Consider the following 18,676-nt stretch of genomic DNA (forward strand, 5'->3'; position numbering starts at 1 on the left):
TCGATTCTCCCTCTTTCGATCGGGGAAAAGAAGCTTCGCGATCGTGTCGATAATCGTTTCGAGAAATCGATCTATGTATTCTGATAAGGTAAATAGGTCGGAGAGATAAGGAATCGGGCTCCCTGATCGTTGAGAAAGTGTTTTGCGCGATGGATACCTGGAGATAAGCCTCGAGAAAAGTGGAAAAGAGGGGAGTATGGATCGATCCGCTCGAATGGTAATCGCGAATGATTGGAAATTTAGAGTTGGGGGCTTCGCGAATTTCTTTCCAATGCTGTTGTTTGGAAGGGGGATGAAGAGGAGGAGCCGTTTCGGGGGAAAAGTCGAGAAATTTCTTCCTGGAAAATTCCTCAAAAATCGTACGATTTTTCGCGAAGGAAAAGGAAAAAGAGAAAGAGGTGGCTAAGTTGGGGTGTATTTTCCCAAAAAAAAACTATTTTTTTTCTACTGAAATCATATATTTATTTCTTTTCTTTTTCTTAGGCTATTAGATATATTGTTAACTGGGCAGTGAAAACAATAAATAAAAATGTATGAGTTTAGCTGAATGAATATATTCAATTACACGTAATTATATCTGTTTACAAAATATTTAAAGTATCGAAGAAAAACAAATAGGTACGAACTATTTGAAATAGTGATGTTGCTGGCAATATTCAATAATAAAACCACATATTATATAATAAAATATTATATAATAAAATTTCAGTGAACTTTAAATTCTATAACATATATTTTTTAAATTAATTAGTTACAAATAAATTATTGGAAATGGTGAGGTGATCGTATAAAATTTCATGTAATTATAAAATACAAAATTATTCAACAATAATATAATTTTCAAAAGTATTTCCATTTTCATGCTGTTGCACGATTCGATGCAACTGGATCATCGTTGATAATTTTGCTAAATTAATGGAGCCGGCATTTATAAACAAATTTAAAAAGAAAATTGTGAAAAGAAAGTGCAAAATATTCGACGAGATTACAAAGATTATTATAAATTTAATTACTTGGCTTGTTCGCTTAATTCCATTCATTAATCGGTTCATAAAATTTCACAAAATAATTAATTCTAATCACTAATTCTTAAAGTTAATTAAAATTAAATATTAATCATCGTAACTATAAACACTATTATATTCTTGTATTATTATTGCTATACTATAATCTATAATGGTTAAATTAACTTTCAACGATTTAGAAGGAACTCTGTCCACCGATTTTTTCGGATGCTTTGACTCGAAAATATATTCATTTATACAAGAAAGGATCCATCCTTGAAAGGATTTTCACATACATTCGAGTGTTGTCTATGCATGCAGATATTTAAAATTCTTCACCGTGTCAAACTGATTGAACCGTTTCATTTTGTACACTTTTGAGAAATTGAAACTTTTTCCTGATATTCAAAGTGATTTAAAAAGCGATAAAAATGTGAATTTTGAAGGTTTGAAAAAAGTTAATATAATAATTTTACCCAAAATTTCGAGATAATTAATATACCTAATAATAATTTTTCTTCTTTTTATTTTAAAGCTAAGGCTCTGCCCCTTTATAATGAGGAAGAGCATTAAACTTAAACTCCTTTTTTAAAATAAAAAATATTAAATAATTCCAAAAATACCAATAATACCAAAATGAAATTATACGATACAAATACACTTAGAAATCCAAAATTAATGATATTATAAAAAAATAGCAAGATCCTAAATAAGTAATTTTATTTTTCAATTTGTAGATTTAAAATATTGTAATTTAAAATATAATTATAATATAAATTTTAAAATATTATTTTAATTTCAAATAATTTTATTATTTTAATTTAATCAAAAAATTTTATTATTATTTCAAATAAAATATGAAAAAGAATCATACTATATGTTCAATTAATTATCCGTGTAAGAATTCTTTCACTTTGAGGAACTTTTTTCAAAGTCAAACATTCCACTCCACTCTGCTTTTTGCGTTTTGGACGCAGAAACGTTAGTTGATTGTAATTAGAGAATCGACCATCGAATTATCGTCACGGAGCTTAGCTGGATTTATATTAGAACGTTCCACAAGTTTCTTTCTTTACGATATCTTTTAAAACTTTATTCCACACTGTTCGATATGACGAACAGCCAAAGGAAGCATTCGCGGCGTGTTATGCTTTATTGCTTTAGAAAAGGTGATGAATGACACCGCAGACGAGATTCGTACTGTTTACGGGAATTGGTTTAAGGGATTTAGAAATGACAATTTTGACTCAGCCCAGCAACTACGAATAATGACTTTGTCAAGTCCATGCTCGCTGAAAATCCACGATGCGGTGTGCAAGAGACAGTGGACGCCACCAACAGTTCCAGGAAAACGGTAGATAATCAGCTGGCCGAGATGGGATATGTCGATGGACGCGAAGTTTGGGTTCCGCGGCTGTTGACGGAGACCGACTTTGCGAACCGCGTCTCTACGCGCCATTTCCTTTTCCAGCGACACGAAAGAGATCCTTTTTCAAAGACAATCGTCACTCGATGAGATGAGACTTGGATTTTGCACGAAAATGTGCATCCAGAACGCGCTCCATTCAAGGACAATAGACCTTCAATGTCTGTCACGAAGCTTGGACTTCACCCAAACTTCTTTTATCCATTTGGTGGGATTGGAAAAGTTTAGTCTCATGAGCTTCTTTCTTAATGTGGAAACCATCAATTTTGGAAAATATTGCGATCGGCTCGACAAATTGAAACATAGCAGAAAAACGGCCAAAATTGGCGAACCGACGAGGCCGTCACGAGATTATCGCATCTTCTGTACTTCACAGACTATTACTCTCTATCCAACTATTACTTGTTATTAAAAAAATTCTCTGCAAACGATAAACGTCTCTCCAATCCGTAAGCGAAATGAAAAGACACCTCGAGCAAATAAACCCCAATAATTTTGGAAAAAGGGAAATAAGGATGGCCAGGTGATTTGGAATAAGAAAACAGCAAATATATTTATTTCGTATCAAAAAAAAAAGAAACTTATAAGACACCCTAATACATATACAATATATATAAATATATATATTATATATATAATAATATATATAATATAATATATATAGTGTACTATATATATATACATATGGTACAATATATACATACAATAATAATATATATAATATAATATATATATATAGTGTATTATATATATATACATATGGTATACTATGATATATCTATTGTTGACTCTTACTCTTGCTCTCTATATTACTATTTTGTAAGAAGGGAAATAAGGATGGCCAGGTGATTTGGAATAAGGAAACAACAAATATATTCATTTCGTATCAAAAAAAAAAAGAAACTTATAGGACACTCTAATATATATACAATATATATAATATATATATTATATATATAATAATATATATAATATAATATATATAGTGTACTATATATATATACATATGGTACAATATGGTATAATATATGATATATAATATATATATTATATATATAATAATATATATAATATAATATCAAAAAAATATAGTATCAAAAAAAAAATAGAAACTTATAGGACACCTTAATATATATACATATGGTACACTATGATATATGTATTATTGATTTTTACTCTTGCTCTCTATCTTACTATTTTGGAAAAAGGAAAATAAGGATGGCCAGGTGATTTGGAATAAGGAAACAACAAATATATTCATTTCGTATCAAAAAAAAAAAGAAACTTATAGGACACTCTAATATATATACAATATATGTAATATATACATTATATATATAATAATATATATAATATAATATATATAGTATACTATATATACATATATACTAGATATACTATATATATATATATATATATATATGGTACACTATATATAATATATAATATATAATATATATATATTATATATTTAGTAATATATATAATATAATATCAAAAAAATATAGTATCAAAAAAAAAATAGAAATTTATAGGACACCTTAATATATATATACATATGGTTAATATATATACACTATGATATATCTATTGTTGACTCTTACTCTTGCTCTCTTTCCTACTAAAGGAATAGCAAATATCATGTATTCATTTCGTATCAAAAAAAGAAGAAAATTTATGGGACAGCCTAATATATTATTCACCCAGAACCGTGCTCTCCACGGGATGGATGGGGTCCTCGTAAGATCATCGCGATTTCCCTTCGTCTTTTCTTTCGTATGGGGGAGGGGAACGAAATGAAAACGGAGGAGGAGGAAAGTGAAAACAGGTGTGAGAAGAACAGGGAGAAACGATCGGACGACGTGGTAAGTTTTCGCGTATTAATCGAACGAAGTATCGGCGGTAGATGGCGATAACTCTCCTTCCAATGCACACCCCTCGTTAACCTTTGCGCTCGAATGGTGACTCTCGGCCATCGATGCGGCAGTTCGAACGGCGACGATATTTATTCACATTCGATTTTTTTAAAATATCGAATAGAGCCCTTCGGCTGTTTAATCTTGGAATAATGTAAAAGAGCGGTTAGATTATTTCGTCTCGAATTGGACGGTGATCGAATTTTCAAAGTTTTCTAAGCGTGGAATATATAAAATAATGAAATTAGTTAGTTCTGTTCATTAAGAAATAGGGAGAAGGAGAATAGCAGGAGAATGAAGCAGAAAAATCTGAAATATTCATTTTCTATTTAATTTTTCTATTTAAGTAGAAGATTAAAAATTATAAATGAAAGAAAGTTATACAGTAAATTTTATTAATATAGAAGATTATTTTATATCTATATATATATATATATAGAAAATTAGAACAACTGTTGTTAGACTGGATAGAAGAAGAGCCCCCTCGAGGAGGAGAAATTCCAAACCTTCGAAAATTTAAAATATTCATTTTCTACTTAATGTTTCTACTTAATTATTTAAATAGAAGAATAAGAATTATAAATTATATTTTTTAAAATAGATTTCACGAAATGAAAATAGAGATGTAGCGTAAGAAAAATAAGAATAATAGATTGGTGATTATTGAAATAGAAAACGACAATTTAACATTCGACAAATTTTCAATCGAAGTAATAAAAGTTTCATACGCAAAATCATTTCAAGTTAGCTAAGAAATTCACCGGAATGCAAAGGGTTAAGCTCTTTTCACATATATATATATCACAAAAAAATTGGAAATACGTTCGTTACACATATATATTTCGATATCGGAGGAAGCGCGTTCGCAGAAGAGTGGAAACGAGGAGGACGCGTTCCGGCCGTGGAACGTTTCTCGATCGGATTCGCACCAATGAATACATAGCCATCCGGTCGATAAAGCGGTTTATCGAACGATCCCTCGACCAACGAGTCCGAGGCGCGATACGCGCACGTGCGTGTACGCGCGCGAGCGGAAAACGGACGACGAGGGGTGCTCTGATCGAACGCAAGGAGAGAGAGAGAGAGAGAGATACGTAAGCTCGCTTTTTTCGCCTCGATCAGAATCAAGTCCTCCCGCGGAACAAATGCACGCGAATGGAGATCGACGGTCCTTCCGTGCTTTCCACCAGCGATGCGTGCGTGCTGCCCTCAGGAGGAGAAATTCCAAACGAGCAGGAAAATCGTCCGAAATATTCAAATTTCTATTTGATTTTTTTATTTAAATAGAAGATTAGTAATTATAAGTGAAATTATTTACTTGAAGAAAGTTGTAGAGTAAATTTTATTAATGTAGAAGATTATTATTAATATTAATTAGAGTAAATTTTATTAATATAGAAGATTAGAACAACCGTTGTTAATCTGAATAGAGAAAGAGTCTCCTCGAGGAGGAGAAATTCCAAACCTTCGAGCAGAAAAATCTGAAATATTCATTTTCTGTTTAATTTTTTATTTAAATAGAAGATTAATAATTATAAGTGAAATTATTTACTTGAAGAAAGTTGTAGAGTAAATTTTATTAATATAGAAGATTAATATTAATATTAATTATTATTAATATTAATTAGAGTAAATTTTATTAATATAGAATAGGAGAAATTCCAAACCTTCGAGCAGAAAAATCTGAAATATTCATTTTCTGCTTAATTTTTTATTTAAATAGAAGATTAGTAATTATAAGTGAAATTATTTATTTGAAATTATTATTTATTTTTTTGTATTTTTTTTTAATTATTTATTTATTTATTTGTAAAGTAAATTTTATTAATATATAAGATTAATATTAATATTAATTATTATTAATATTAATTAGAGTAAATTTTATTAATATAGAATAGGAGAAATTCCAAACCTTCGAGCAGAAAAATCTGAAATATTCATTTTCTGTTTAATTTTTTATTTAAATAGAAGATTAATAATTATAAGTGAAATTATTTACTTGAAGAAAGTTATAGAGTAAATTTTAATATAGAAAATTAATATTAATGTAGAAGATTTTATATATATATGTATAGAAAATTAGAACAATCATTGTTAGTAGCCTGAATAGAAGAGTCCCTCAAGGAGGAGAAATTCCAGCCAAACCTTCGAGCAGGAAAATCTGAAATATTCATTTTCTATTTAATTAATTTTATTTAAATAGAAGATTAGTAATTATAAGTGAAATTATTTACTTGAAAGTTGTAAAGTAAATTTTATTAATATAGAAGATTAATATTAATATTAATTATTAATAATATTAATTATTATTAATATTAATTAGAGTAAATTTTATTAATATAGAAGATTAATATTAATATAATATATAAAGAAGATTTTATATATATGTATAGAAGATTAGAACAACCATTGTTAGGTTGGATAGAGAAAGAGTTCCCTCAAGGAGGAGAAATTTCAGCCAAACCTTTAAGCAAGAAAATTTGAAATATTAATTTTCTATTTAAGTAGAAGATTAAAAATTATAAATGAAAGAAAGTTATAGAGTAAATTTTATTAATATAGAAGATTATTTTATATAGAATATTAGAACCGTTATTAGCCTGGATAGAGGAAGGGTCCCCTCAAGAAGGAGAAATTCCAAACCTTCAAGCAGAAAAATCTGAAATATTCATTTTCTATTTAATTTTTCTATTTAAGTAGAAGATTAAAAATTATAAATTATATTTTTAAAATGGATTTTATGAAATTATTTACAGGAAAAAAGTTATAAAGTAAATTTTATTAACACTAGATTTACAGACATTGACTATATACCTTTTTTAATGAAATCAGTCTTTTTGACGAGTATATTAAAATGCAATTTTTTGTAAACTAGTTATATAAAATCTATAAATTTTTATTACTGTTATCTTCAATATATTCTTTACATGTAAACTCTATCTTGGATGTATACTTTTCGCATATATATTTGTTAGATTTAATATAGAAAATTTATTTTATATATATGTAATATTATATATATATAGAATTGTTATATTATATATATAGAAGATTAGAACAATCGTGTCGCTCTTGTTAGCCTGAATAGAAGAAGATCTGAAATATTCATTTTCTATTTAATTTTTCTATTTAAATAGAAGATCAAAAATTATAAATTATATTTTTCAAAATAGATTTCATGAAATCATTTATTGGAAGAAAATTATAAAATAAATTTTATTAATATAAAAGATTATTTTATATATATATATATATATAGAAGATTAAAACAACCGTGTCGACGTTGTTACCTTGGATAGAGGAAGGGCCCCCTCGAGGAGGAGAAATTCCAAACCTTCGAGCAGGAAAATCATCCGAAATAATATTCACTTTCCATTTAAGTAGAAGATTAAAAATATATATAAATGAATTATGATATTATATAAAAGATTAAAACAACCCCTTTGTTAGCCCGGATAGAGGAATTATCCCCCCTCGAGAAATTCCAAATCTTCGAAAATCAAATGTGTGAATAATATTCATTTTCCATTTAAATAGAAGATTAAAAATTACAAATTGAAATTATTTACTTGAAGAAACTTATAGCGTAAATTTTATTAATATAAAAGATTATTTTATTAATAAAAAAAATTTATCAATATAAAAAATTATAAAAGATTAAAACAATCGTGTCCCCTTTGTTAGCCCGGATAAAGGAACAACCCTCGAGAATGGAAAATCCATTCTCACCTCGTTCTCCGAAAAAGATCCAAGTAAAATAAAAAAATTGTGGAAGAAACGTGAAGGCACGACGACGAGAGGGAGACTTTGAACTTCGTTCGTTCGTTCGTTCGTTCGAGATCGAGCGGAAATCGTTTTGGGATATTTCGAATATCGAGGGAGGGGGGGGGGGGAAGAGAGATTTTTTTTTTCCCTTCTCCTCTTAGAAGGAGAGACGGATACGGCACGGTAGGCTCGTCCACTTTACCGGTCGGGACGAGCGTCAGTAGCCCCAGCCTTTTACCCGGGGCACTCTCCAACTGCAATCTCGTATTCATGAATTCCTTGTACGTAGCCCCTCTCCTCCGCTCCTTCCCCCTCCCTAACAATCCTATCCCGCGTCGCTCTCCAGCGTCCCAGGGAGGCCACGGGGGACTAAGAAAATCGTTGCACGTCTCCCTCCCAGCCACGACTGTGAAAAAACGGAGACACGAATCTCTCCCTCCCTCCCTCCCTCCCTCTCTCTCTGTCTCGTCTTAAAACTGCTTAAGATAAGAGAGAATAGTTTGCTTCTTTTCGAGAACGAGACGATCTGGTCGGCGAAAAATTTAGATTTATTTCTTTCGGTTGGAGGATCGCTTTTTCCGCGCGGATATACGCGGAACAGCAGGGTGAAATAAAATTAATTACTCCTCCTCCGCTCTTTGATCTTCCATCCACGGTTTTTCAACGTTGCCATTTCGACTCACAGAGAGAGAGAAAGAGAGAGAGAGAGAGAGAGAATATCCACTCGTCCGGTTTTTCACCCCCGAGTCGCGAGCGTCTCTCTAATTTTTCCGAGCGTGGGCGGCCCGCGCGACGCATAATCGATAGCGTTAATTAGAAAGCGTATGAAAGCGAGGGATTCCGCATCGGGGTCACGGGTCTCTCGATGTCGGTTCGATGTTAACACCGACGCGAAGAAAATTATTCTTTCTTCGCGTGACACACCAAATGCCGTTTATTGCCGTTTATTTTTGCTCTCCCAGAAAATCGGCGAATCGACGAAATAATTGGGCGGGGGAGGGGGGGGGGGGAGGGCGAGTATCGACGGAGGTTTGATAAGTGGAAATCGACCGGCCTCGCGAAAATTCCGGCGGCGAAACGTCACGAATCGACTCGCAATATCCGGCAATTTACGTGTCTGATCGGTGTAATTTCCAAGGGGAGGGGGAGAGGATTCGGGGCCCGATTCGCTCGCAGAATCGAAAAAGTGAGAGAACGGCTTAATCCGGCTTGATTAAAATCGGCGACCTCTCCATCTCCTCCACGCTTCCGAAATTTCCTGCCGGACGCCGCCGTATTTCGAAATATCTCGAAGTATTTTTTTTTAGCTTCAGTTAGTTCATTTGGCGCTAAATTTCGAAAAACAGTTTCAACGTCTCCTCCTCATTTCGCTCGACTTTCTTTTTATCATCCACTTGGATGGATAAAAGGAATACGCGCGAAGGAAAAGGGGAACGAACGGGACGGTTCCTCGATGGAGAGGGGGGGGAGGGGTGGGCCAACTCGCGAAACGGAGGGGGAGGAGTGACTTCCGTGCGGAATTGATTGGCAATTATCGAGCGTGACGTCGCGCCCGATTCTTCGATCGGGAAAATCGAGTTACTTGGACGAAACTCGATTCGAGGAGGAGGAGGAATCCGAAAATTCGATATCGCCCCTTAATCGGAGTTTAAATTGGGCAACGGGAGGGGGAGGGGGGGGGATATCGAGGTGTTGGAAAACGGCTCGACGTCGGATGGAAGATCGAGATGGATGATGATCTCTTCGTTTGACGAGGATTCGTTGAAAACGTGCTACTAAAGAGTTAACCCTTTGCCTTTTTTCGAGCAACTAAAAATTCAGTGCGTTTTCTTATTAATTTGAAAAAATGATTTCACTCTCTCCTCGGTTCCATTCCTGTGTGGATTTCTTCGATAAATATTTTGTATATATATATATATATATATTTCTTTACGCTCCAATGGTGATTTTTGGTCACCACTTATGGCAACGATATTTATTAATATAATATAATTAATATAATTAATATTATATTATATAATATAATATTAAAATAAATATTAATATAATATAATATTATTTATTAATATAATTAATATAATATTTGATTTTTTTAGAATATCGCTTCATAAATTTCTAACTACTAATTAACCCTTTGCCTTTTTCGTTCGAGCAACCAATAATTCGATGCGTTTTCTTACAGCTAACTTAAAATGATTTCACTCTCTCCTTTTCCTGTGTGGAACAGTTTCTTCGATAAATATTGTGTATATATATATATTTTTGCGCTCCAATGGTCTCTTCAGCACTACTTGAATCGATGCGACAATAATATTTGAACGGCGACAATATTTATTTATGTTTGATTTTTTTAAAAATAGGTTCCTAAGCTCTTTACGTACAGTCCTAATGAAACTGTGTAGAATAATGTATTAATATATTAAATGGGTAGATTTTTTATCTCAAATTAGACCGTGATCGTGAATCTTAGTCATTAGTCTGAGTTTATGTTTGATTTTTTTAGAATATCGCTTCATAAATAGGTTCCTAACCTCTTTATAATCTTATGAAGTTATATATTATATTATATATATTATATTGTATATATATTATATTACATATAATATATTATATATATTATATATATTAGAATAATATATTGTTAAATGGGTAGATTTTTTATCTCAAATTAAATCGTGATTGTGAATCGAATAATATCTTCGTTAGTCTGAGTTTGACAGTTTATGTTTGTTTTTTTAGAATATCGCTTCATAAAATTCCTAACCTCTTTATAATCTTATGAGATTATATATTGTATTATATATATTATATTATATATATATATTATATTACATATAATATATTATATATATTATATATAATTTATATTATAATATAATAATTATATTATATATAATTTATATTTGAATAATATATTGTTAAATGGTTAGATTTTTTATCTCTAATTAATGATCGCGAGTCGAACGACATCTATCGGTCGTCGCGATAGAAATATTATTTTCAAAATTTTTGAGATTTGTAAGCGTGGAATACGGAATAATGAAATTAGTTGGAGCAAAGATGAATTTGATTTTTCGTTATTGAATGACAAAATTACTGTTATTCGTAAAGAAATTAACGATAGAGAGAGCAATGATGAACATAGAGATGAAATAAGAGGTATAAGAAGGCGAAAAATAAGAATAATAGATGGCGAATGTGAAAGTGATAGTTCAAGCGATAACGGTAGATCTAATTTGAGATGAAAGAATCTAGCCATTTACACAATATGTTATTCTTTATATTATAAAGAACTTAACCCTTTGCTCTCCAACGGTGACTCTCCGCCACAACTGGGATTGTTGCGGCAACTTAAACGGCGACAATATTTATTTACGTTTGATTTTTTTAGAATATCGCTTCATAAATAGATTCCTAACCTCTTTACGTATAATCTTATGAGGTGTGATCTTATCTTATGAGTAATTATCTTATGAGGCCACCGAACGCGCGGGTTTGTGTCTGGAGTGCAAAGGGTTAAGAAACCTATTCACGATATTCCAAAAAATCGAACAAATAAATATTGTCTCTGCATCCAAATATTGAAAATCACCATTGGTCGAAGCGCAAAGGGTTAACATTCTCTCTGACTATTTCTCGTTACTCGGGAGATTAGGGGTCTATCGATAAACGAACTAGATTAACAAGAATTGGAAGAAGAATGCGGATTAATCGAATGAAAGGGAAAGGAGAGAGAGAGAGAAAGAGAGAAAAAGACATCGATGCCCAATCCCTCTCTCTTTCTCTCTCCACGATCCTCCTTCTTTTTTTTACCTTCCTTCGAGATTCGGCGGGTAATCGATCGATGATCGTGCAAACGGATCGATCGACCACCGATCCCGTCGAGCGGATGACAAAGGCGGAACCAGTTCTAATAACCTGTCCCGGGAAACGGACAAAAACGAAAGACCGGCTTAAGAATCGATAACAGGCTCCAAACGACCCATCCGTCCGTCCCTGGATCATAGCGGAAGAATAGGATTCGATCTCGAGGAGATCACTCCCCCCTCCTCCTCCTCCTCCCTTTTTCGGACCGATCGACCGCCTCCTTCCGGAAAACGGAACGCGTGGATGCGAGATCCAGTACGAAAAACGGCGAGTGCGCCGAGTCCTCCGAGGCCGGATTACCCCTGGAAACCCGTAATTCCTGTAATAAGGTCATTATCGTGCGACCCCGGGACCGGGCCGAGCCACGAACATATATATATATATATATATTTATATATATATATATATTCACATGCACACACACAAGCGAGCGTATAAATACAGATTTCCATTTATACTGCTCTGTGTGCAATGTGTGTGTGTATGTATTATACGAACTCGCGGCGGTGGACAGTGGCGTAACTTCGAATCCGGGTCACTCGGTCCTAGGAGGGTATTCCATCCCGTTGCCGGTTCGTTCCCTTTGGAATTTTAAGCTTTCTTTCGTTACCACTATAGTCTACGTAAAATGCCGCCACTTACGTATTACGGCTGGCTAAAGTCGCTCTGCGTGAATTGAAATGACTGAATTGATATGACGGGCGATTATAATAGTATAATTAGTAGATTCGAGTTATTGTATCTTTCTTTTGGAATCTTGTGGTATTTCGTTCTTATCGTTTGTTTCTCGCACGAGATATTGTTAATTATTGTATCATGTAATGTTATTTGATCCTTGAAAGTGTTAATTAAATGTTTGGAGGAAAGTTTAACACCGTCGAAGGGTTTTGCGATGATCTTTTTCGCAGTATTGTGCATATTTTTTGCTCGTTTAGCGGCGGGCCCGTGTAAGCGAGATGGTTAAGACCGTTTCTTTTATATACGATTGAAGAAATATTCATTTTCGTACGAAAAAGTCGATCGAAATATGGAGACGTAGGGAGAAAATTCGGGAGGGATATTAATATCGAATACTCGAAGGAGATCTCCCTTCTCCCCTCGCTCGAGCCGGGAGAGCGAGAGAGGTGGTTACGCCACTGCGAGTCGAGCACAGGACGGTGTGTATAAACCGTCTAGATGCGCACGAGAGCCGAGAGGAGGGGGGGCACGGCATGCCATCGTGGCCGTCCATAGCCACCTAAGCAGATTCTGTCCCCTAGCGGCGTGTGGATTCGTAGCTCGCGTTCAATTTACATTCTAAAGCCGCGGCGATACGGGGAGGATGGAGACGCGTCCATCCTCCCCTCCATTTGTCCTTTTATTATTTATACAAACACCGGACTGGACCTCCCCCCTCCTTGTCGCCGTAAACCAAGGTGATTTAATAAACGTTCCGGTCAGGGAGAGGCGGAACACCCGCCAACCATTTACTCCCTTCGCGTTTATTTAACAATCGACGTATCGAGGCACAAGAAGAAATAGGATGAAAGAGAGAGAAAGAGAGAATCGAAGGAAAGAAAGGTTTTTCGTTCAACTGTTGTGGGAACGTGACCGGTCCTATCGGGAATAGGAGGAGCGCAAACCCGCAAACGAGCCCGTCCCTTTCTCGTTTCTCCAACGATTATCCGTCCCTAGAATGAATTACGCCGAACGTTGATCGGCCGTATCGCGTTTTCCCGCGCAATTTGTAACCAGTTTCTCGGACGGCCGATAAAGTCGGCTGTTTTTCTATAACCGACGGGGTTATATAAGAAGTAGAAGAAACGAGAAAACGAGAGACGAGAACGAAGTAGGAAGAATCTCCGAATTCCCTCCTTCTCCTTCGATCCTTCGTCTTGCGTGTTAAAAATTGGCTCGCTCGGTAAAGAAGAAATGGATTCGATCCGCGGAGGATTTCCGAGAGAATCGAGGAAGGGGATTCGAATCTAAGTTTTCGATCTATGTCGCGATATATGTCGTTGGATAATCGCCATCGAATTCGATGCGCTATTGGATAGGGAAGGATGATAAGTGAAACGCGTGGAAGCGACACGTGTGGAATATCTATCGGATCCGTCCTCTTTATTTTATCGAATGGACGTTTTATCGTAGGATAAAGCGTTCGATAATATAATTCAAACGATCTAATTTATTTTTTTTCCCGAGACACGATAAAGATTTTCAATAACAAAATTTCCGAAACGACGTCTCGGGAAAGAGTTTAAACGGACGGCCAAGATTTCATTTCTTTCATTTCTTTGGATTGCAACTCGAATTTCGTATTCCTCTCCCTCCCCGCCGCCGCGCGCATCCAAGGTTTATGGCTCGTATTTCCTCTTTAACGCCGACCACGGCTCTTTTGCTTCGACCACGGTTCGAACCCGCTCTCTCTCTCTCTCGCTGTGAGGAGGAGGACATACTCCTTATGCTGTCCCGTCCATCCAACGATTCCAACGCGTTTCGCGAATCTTCGAGATTTCGTAATCTCCCCCTCCCTTCTATAACCGTGGATTGTTTCGTAACGCGTTCATCGATTCCTTTTTTTTTTTTCTCTTCCCTCCTTTTCGATCTCGCCTCGCGAAACTTTCTAATGGACGACCGTGATCGCCTCTGTTCTTCGTCTTCCCCTCCCCTCCAATTTATCACTACGCGCGTTAATTAAACGCGTTCGGGATAAGAATAGAGAGGAAGGGCGGGCGGAAAAGGGAGAGGAAAAAAGTGGAAAGGAAGTAGATCTTTGGGTGGCGTCCAAGGTGGCGCGAAAACTCTCGCAAAAACTCGTTTTCGTGGTCGTGGCGAAGGTTAAAACCGTAACGCTTCTATCTGGGTTGCGTTCTCGCCACGGGCCCGCACCGCAATTACATCCCATAAAGCACGATCGAGACACGGTTCGACCATTATTCTCCCGTACAGGGCCGTACAAAGGGGGGGAGGGCTCTTGCCGTTTAACGTTGCTTTGCCCCTTCATCCACGCGGAATTCGTACACGCGCCTCTCCTCTCCTCTTCGTCCGTCGTCGAATATTCCTCCTGAATATTGCTTTTGTTTTTTTTTCTTTTTTTCTTTCTTCCTTTTCACCGCGTGAAAAATCCAAGGACACAAACGCGACCCGTTATCCTAATCCCTTGTTCACGCATTTATGCATTCCTCCACCGAATAATTTCTTTTTTTAACTCGAGTTCGAACTCGATATATATATTTCTCCCTTTTCTTCCCTTTTTGGGCAAAATTTGTGAATCTACGTGGTACGTGCGCAAAGACAGAAAAGAGAGAGAGAGGAGAAAAAAAAATGAAACGAAACCGGCGAGATCCAACTTTCACTCCAAAGACGTAGGTTACGGTCCCGGGTGGACGGGTCGTTTCGTATTCGATTCGATATTCGAGAGACGGGGAGAAAAAAATGACGCAATCGGTTTCATTGAGTAATCGCGCAAGATAAATCCCACTCGATCGTTGTGATCCAATCTCTCTTCGCCCGATATTGTCCTTCCATCTCTTTTCCCCCGCCCACCTTCTCCGCTCAAATCGAAACGTTCGGCCCACGTGTGTTTCATATTCGCAATTCGCTTAAACGCTTCATCGAAGCAACTAATTAGAGCGGAAACGTCGTTTCTCGACGATCCATTTTTCCTTCGCCTTCGCCCAATTTCCATCCCCTTCCCTCCTTACCTTTAATAATACACCTCGAGCTGATGGAAAAGAAGGATTGAACCTCGAATCGAAGGATTTCTATTCGAAATGACGCATCCAGGATCGGCCAGGAGAGAGGGGGTCGGAGAGGGGGGCAAGATCAACGTTTGCCTTTCTTCTTTCACTCGTTCGTTTCCTTCGACTCCCTCCCCCTGTGAAATTTTTCTTTTCGAGATTCGCAGGGGCGACCACCCGAATTTCCTTCTCCTCTTTGAAGGGAAGGTTCCTTCTTCTCTTTCCTGGTCACTAACGATCGCGACCCACTTCCTTAAGGAGCCTTAAGGAAACCCTCTCGAGTCGAATCGAACCAGGTCGACCAGATAATCCCTCTCTTCCTCTCGAGAACTTGGCAACTTGCCAACGTATTTAAATATCCATATCTGAATCTATACGCCTCGAACGATTCGATGTACACCCTCGATCGATTCGAGATTCGATTCGAGGAACGCGTGAAAACATCGGTGGGAAGAAAAAGACGCTTGGATGGGCGTTCTTTCGCGTTTTCTCCCCCTCCTTTTCGGTGGCTTTTCTCCTCGGGTGTTCCGATTCCCAACCACACCCCCGCGCATCGGGCACGGTTTTAAACGGCCGGGGCCAGACACGATCGCGCTCACCTCGGTACTTTGCTACTTTCCAGGCCTTTAATTTGGCACGTGTTCCACTCTTGGCTATTGTTCCCATGATTGTTGGGTGGGAATCTCTCTCCTCTCCTCTCCTTCTTCTTCCGCCCCCTCCTTCGTTTTTACCCGGTAATGCACCGACCCGTCTCTCTCTCTCTCTCTCTCTCTCTCTCTCTCTCTCTCTTTCCCTTTCCTCTCTCCCTTCTTTTTTCTCCTCCCCCCGCCGCGGGCGACTCTCCGTCGGGACGAAGCGTTTCCGACAAGTTGAACAACGCGAGTTCGGCACGCGAGCACAGCTCAACCACCCAAGGGGACGCGAAATCGAGGGATGGAACGCGATCCCTCCATTCGACGATACTTGCGCCGCGAGATGGAGAGTTGACACGTTCGAGGAGCTTGAGTCGTTGCAAAAAGGAGGAGTTCCTCGAGTATTATATAAATTCGAAACGAGAGAGAGAGGAAGGAAACGTGGAATATCGGTGGAGAGAAGGATGAAACGATTTCGATGAAATATTATTATTATTATTATTATTATTGTTATTATTATTATTATTGTTATTATTATTATTATTATTATTATTATTATTATTATTATTACTATTATTATTATTCTCGAGGCGTTGAGAATTCTTCTCCTCCTCCCCCGAGAACGATAGGCAGCTTGAGCTTCCCTTGTCTTGGCGAGCTCCAATCGATTCGAAGGGAAGGGGGAAAGCTATGGAAGTAAGTTTCGAATCCGGTTTCGAAACCAACCCCCTCCAGCACCATTCCCTCTGTATATATCACCCTGTTGTTGCATGAGAGTAGCGTATGCGTATATAGTAGAACGGGGGTGGCGGGCGGCGGCTGCCGATCCACCGCACAATTTTTTTCCATTGATCCAGATTCTGCGATCGTTTGCAGGAGCTGAAGGAGAGCTTCAATTACGGCTTGTTCTGCCCACCCGTGAATGGGAAAGCCGGGAAATTCTTGGACGAGGAACGTCGCCTCGGCGACTATCCGTTCAACGGGCCCGTCGGATACTTGGAGGTAAGTATAAGACATCCTCTCTTTCCATCGATCAACAAAGATTTCCAAGGAAATCTCTCGCCTTAATGGGTCGATACGAATTTTCATTTTCCCTGACCTCGCCACTGTCGAGGAGGGATAATAAGCGGGAGAGGGAGGCGAAGGTTTAAACGAGGCTGGCTACGAGGAGGGAGGCATTGACGCGGGCGAAAAGGTTGCCTCAAAGGGAAGAAAGGGGAAGGGGGCCGCGCGACTCTTCAGTATCGAGGAGTTTGCTCGAGAACTCTCTCTTTATCTCTCCCTCCTTTTTTTTTGCGCGGCGCGCGGGTCAAGGAGGGTCCGCGTGGCTATTTTTTTCCGAGCGCTTACTTTTACCCCCACCACCTCTCCTTCCGCCTAAGAGCGCCAGCCGAGGATCCACGGCGAGAAAGTGAACGAAGTGGAATAAAGAAAAAAGGGGAGGGGGGAGTGTGGAGTTTCTGGAACGGGGGGAAATGAAAACTGCAGAAATGGGAATGGGAATGGGATTTCCAAGAGGATCTCGATGGATAAGGATGTCGCGTCAGGAGATTTTTCGTGGAGGGAAGTCGATGCACGAGGGACGATGACTGTTGAAACCTGGGAAAAACAAATAATCCCTCGGTCGGTTAACGAGATCTGGATCTTGCCCGCGGTTTTCTTGCGTAACCGGATCTAGTGCTCATCTCGGTGTTGGCGTTCCTCTTCTTTTTCTTCTTCTTCCTCTTTTTCTTCCTCTTCCTCCTCCTCCTCCTCCTCTTCTTGCTTTCTTGATCTCCGTTGACGCGATCGGGTTCAGTGTCGATGGCACGGTCTCGCCACGGGGATTCACTTTCTAGGATAAGTTGAGTCGCATCGCAAACTCTTCCATCTTGGAGATTTCCGATTTCTCTTCGTTTCGTTCCGCGATGGATACACGTCGTGATCGAGGAGGAAATTGGCAATGGTATGTGTGTGACGCGTGCATTCGTCGAGGGAGGAAGCGCATCTACTATCACCTCTGCTCCTTTGATCGTTGCATAATTAATCGGCCTCCTCTATCCGACGTTAATTAAACGGTGAGAGTTTTTTTTTCGCCGCGCGAAAGAGATGACCTCGAGATTTTTTCCTTTTTCTCTTTCCAAGGGGCACGGCCTTGAGCCACTCGCGGCTCAATTTTCACCTCTACCGTTTCGCGAAATATTTCAACGTCGAGCCGGATGATGTAGATAAAGTGGGAACGTTCGAAGACGGTGTGCACGGTGTGTACGCAACGCTTGTTTCACTTTTCTTTTTCTTTCTTTTTTTTTCCTTTTTTTCCCTTATTTTTTCGTCCGGAGTCGCGGCCAATATCGCACTCGGAACG

The 18,676-nt window shown here is 37.5% G+C and overlaps 1 protein-coding gene across 7 annotated transcripts in view; it reads left to right on the forward strand.

Annotated features, from left to right (window-relative positions):
- The window catches only part of LOC122717725 (protein shank), a 116,802-nt gene that overhangs the window by 84,448 nt on the left and 13,678 nt on the right, over positions 1-18,676 (forward strand). For all 7 annotated transcript variants that reach the window (XM_043942065.1, XM_043942075.1, XM_043942086.1 and 4 more), the window contains one exon: positions 17,209-17,334. In XM_043942065.1, the coding sequence (XP_043798000.1) occupies positions 17,209-17,334 (126 nt within the window). The remainder of the gene's footprint in view (positions 1-17,208; positions 17,335-18,676) is intronic.

Source organism: Apis laboriosa, unplaced genomic scaffold (genome assembly GCF_014066325.1).
Source record: "Apis laboriosa isolate Shangri-la unplaced genomic scaffold, ASM1406632v1 scaffold11_cov152, whole genome shotgun sequence".
Classification (NCBI taxonomy): domain Eukaryota; kingdom Metazoa; phylum Arthropoda; class Insecta; order Hymenoptera; family Apidae; genus Apis; species Apis laboriosa.